Here is a 2,818-nt window from a genome sequence, read left to right as displayed (position 1 = left end):
GGCGAGGGCGGCCGCGCCGAGCGGGACGGCCAGCAGGAGGAGGAGCGGCCAGGCGCCGGCAGCGGGAATCTCAGGCATCGCCAGGTCGGTGTGGCGCACGGGCTCACTGCTCGCTGGGAGGTGGCGGTGGCGGTGGTCGGTGCTCGCTGAGTGGTGGATGCTCGCTGGGCGCTGCATGCGCCTTATGAAGGGCCGGGGCCAGGTCACCTGAACCCGTTGGTTAATGATTGGCAGAGCTGCGCGCCGCCGGCCGTGTCCAAAATAAGTTTGTTTTGCTCGTGCGCTCAAGGCCCTGCGCAAACCGTGGGTGGGACGGAGGGTCAACGCGGCGCGGACTGTTTGTTCCGTCGTGATGTACCCCACCGAGCGCGCGGCGGGTGGGGCCAGCGCGGACTTGTTTTGTTTAATGGGGACCCGGCCAGCCCAGCAGCCCGCGCTCCTGGGCTGACCCAGGGGAAGCGCACCCCCCCCACCCCAACATCCCCCCTCGTTTCCACAGGGAAGCCAGGGCCCAGGGAGAGCGCAGCAGGGCAGGCTCAGAAGCAAGGCCTCTGCCCGCCAGCGCAGGCACTCAGGAGAAGCCCAGACCTGCTTCTCCTCCCGCAGGAAGCAGCCCCCGCCCTCAGCTTCAGTCTCCACAGCCTTTCCCAGGGAGGGAGGGAACAGACGTCCACCCCAGGGCAGAGCCCAAGGTCCCCACGCTCCCCAGTTTCACCCAGTCTCACTGCAGCCTGGAGGCTGACTGTCCACTGCACTTCCAGGACACAGAGGCCCGGCCACCAGGCCCAGCAGGAGCCCAGGCCACGGCTGCGCCCACACCCCAGGCTGACTCTGACTGTCTGGCCCAGTCCACATTTTTGTCAGGGATCGAATACCGAGGCTTCCTCTTTAGTTAATATTTCTATTTTTTGGATATTCTCTTCCTTTGCAAGAAAAATGTCCGTGTGCCTCCAAAGACAGTGAGAAGTGGCCCTGCTGTCCCCAGGGGCCGAAGGCACGCTCCCCGAAACCCAGTCCCTGGAAGGTCGGCAGCGACTGATGGACCAGGCAGCTCTACACTGACCGGTGGGCGACGTCCCCCAGGCTGCGCAGGTCTGCGGTGGACTTGCCCGTGAGGGACGGAACACGTGCTCTCTGCGTTCAGGAAATGTGACCAGACCTGTCACCGGGACTCTACTGTATGGAAACTCTCAAGGACACATGAGAAACGGGGCTGATGTCTGCTGTGGGCGGAACTGGGAGCCTCGGGGCACTGGTTCCCCTGTGGTTCTCGTCCTTCTGGACTCTCGTAAACACTGCATTTACTAGGAGCAGGCACGTGGACGCTCTCTCGCAGGGACCACCCAGCTGAACCCGGGGACGAAGGCCCCCTCTGGCCACGGCACCTGGGGCCTCGGGCCGGCCTCTGCTCTGCCTCGCCGGCACCCACAGGCCACACAGCTGCTCCAGCTCCCCAGCAACAATCAAAATAAGGTCATGAAAATGACTGCACTCGGAAGTTCACGGTCATGTTTGTCATTGTTTTTTCAGAGCAAAGGTCGGTGTCCGGTTGAGGGACAGACTGGACCAGTGCCTTTGACTCAGCTGGCACTGTTTTCGATGTATCCTCCTAAATGATTTAATTTCCAGAAGAGTTTGTGCTCTGCCTTTCCCCCTGGCTCTGCACCGTGGAATCACCGTGCCCACAGACACGTTTTCTCAACAGCACACGAGAGGGTCGTGGGGGGCTTGGGGCCCACCTGCCAGCACCCGGCTGTTTGTCAGCCCAGAGTGTCCCCCAGCTGTGCCTCGCCAGCGCCCCCCCCCCGCCCTCTCCGCACGTAGTGGAAGTCTGTCCCAACAGATCGATTCCCATGTTTCCATCACTCACCTCAGAGCAGGAGCAAAGTAAACAGCCACCAGGCCCGGGAGTGTTCGTCCTGTGACGCAGGGCGCAGACGGAGCAGGCCCTGCCCGGGCGCTGTGCGGGCCACCTGTCTGTCCTGCGGGGTGGGCAGCCCTCGCTCCGCAGGCCCAGTCACCATGAGGTGGCTCTGATTGTGGTCATTTCCGGGTGCATCCCGAACCCAGGCCCGGCGGCCGGCTGCAGGGCGCCCACTGCGTAACCTGGCTTCATGCCCAGCCCACTGATCTGACTCCCCATGGCCGACTAGGGGGAGGGGCGCTTCCTGTGGGCGCGGGTGTGCAGGGAGCCCCTCTCCGCTGTGGTGCCCTGGGCCGCCCCTCCCCCGCCCCAGAGAAAGAAAAGGTCGCACCTCCACGACTTGCTGCGGCTCCCCACGCTTGAATTTCCACACCCCATGATCCATGTCACCCTCTGAGCCACGTGTCTCTACCTCTGGTCTGTCTCACACGCGTCTCCGACCACCGCGTCCCCGACCACCACGTCCCTGTCATCTGCCTCCCTCGCCTCCATCATCTCCTGGGCCATCTCGTTAGCTCAGCCCGTCCCCTCCCCCACGTGAGAGCTTCGGCCTTGCTCTCCTCCCTTCCCGAGAGCAGGACAGGGGAGCCAGGGAGCAGCCCCCGCAGTGGGGTGCAGGCACGGAGCTCCGTGGGGGCCACCACGAGGCCTGAACTGGTCCTGGCAGGTGCTGTAGTGGTCACGCCCTGACCAGGGCTGATTACAAGCTGGCCCTTGTGACAAGTGCTTCGGTGAGAGCCCAGCATGTGCTGGGGACAACAGGTTGAGTGCTTGTCAGAGAAGAGGCCACCACCATGGTGTTTCAGAGAAGTGGGGACCCCCCCAGCAGCAGGCCGGGGCGCAGTGTGGAAGGACAGCCAGGCGGGCAGCGATGGCACAGCGGGTGGGGGCACT

General features: G+C 63.9%; 1 protein-coding gene across 1 annotated transcript in view; it reads right to left on the bottom strand.

Annotated features, from left to right (window-relative positions):
• IGFBP1 (insulin like growth factor binding protein 1) overlaps positions 1-2,431 on the bottom strand; it is a 6,328-nt gene extending 3,897 nt beyond the window's left edge. Inside the window, exon 1 of the mRNA XM_015589031.2 lies at positions 2,337-2,431. Coding sequence (XP_015444517.1) covers positions 2,337-2,431 — 95 coding nt within the window. The remainder of the gene's footprint in view (positions 1-2,336) is intronic.
• Positions 2,432-2,818: the final 387 nt, after the last annotated feature.

This window comes from Pteropus alecto, unplaced genomic scaffold (assembly GCF_000325575.1).
Source record: "Pteropus alecto unplaced genomic scaffold, ASM32557v1 scaffold214, whole genome shotgun sequence".
Lineage (NCBI taxonomy): Eukaryota > Metazoa > Chordata > Mammalia > Chiroptera > Pteropodidae > Pteropus > Pteropus alecto.
This window is presented reverse-complemented; position numbering and strand designations above follow the sequence as displayed.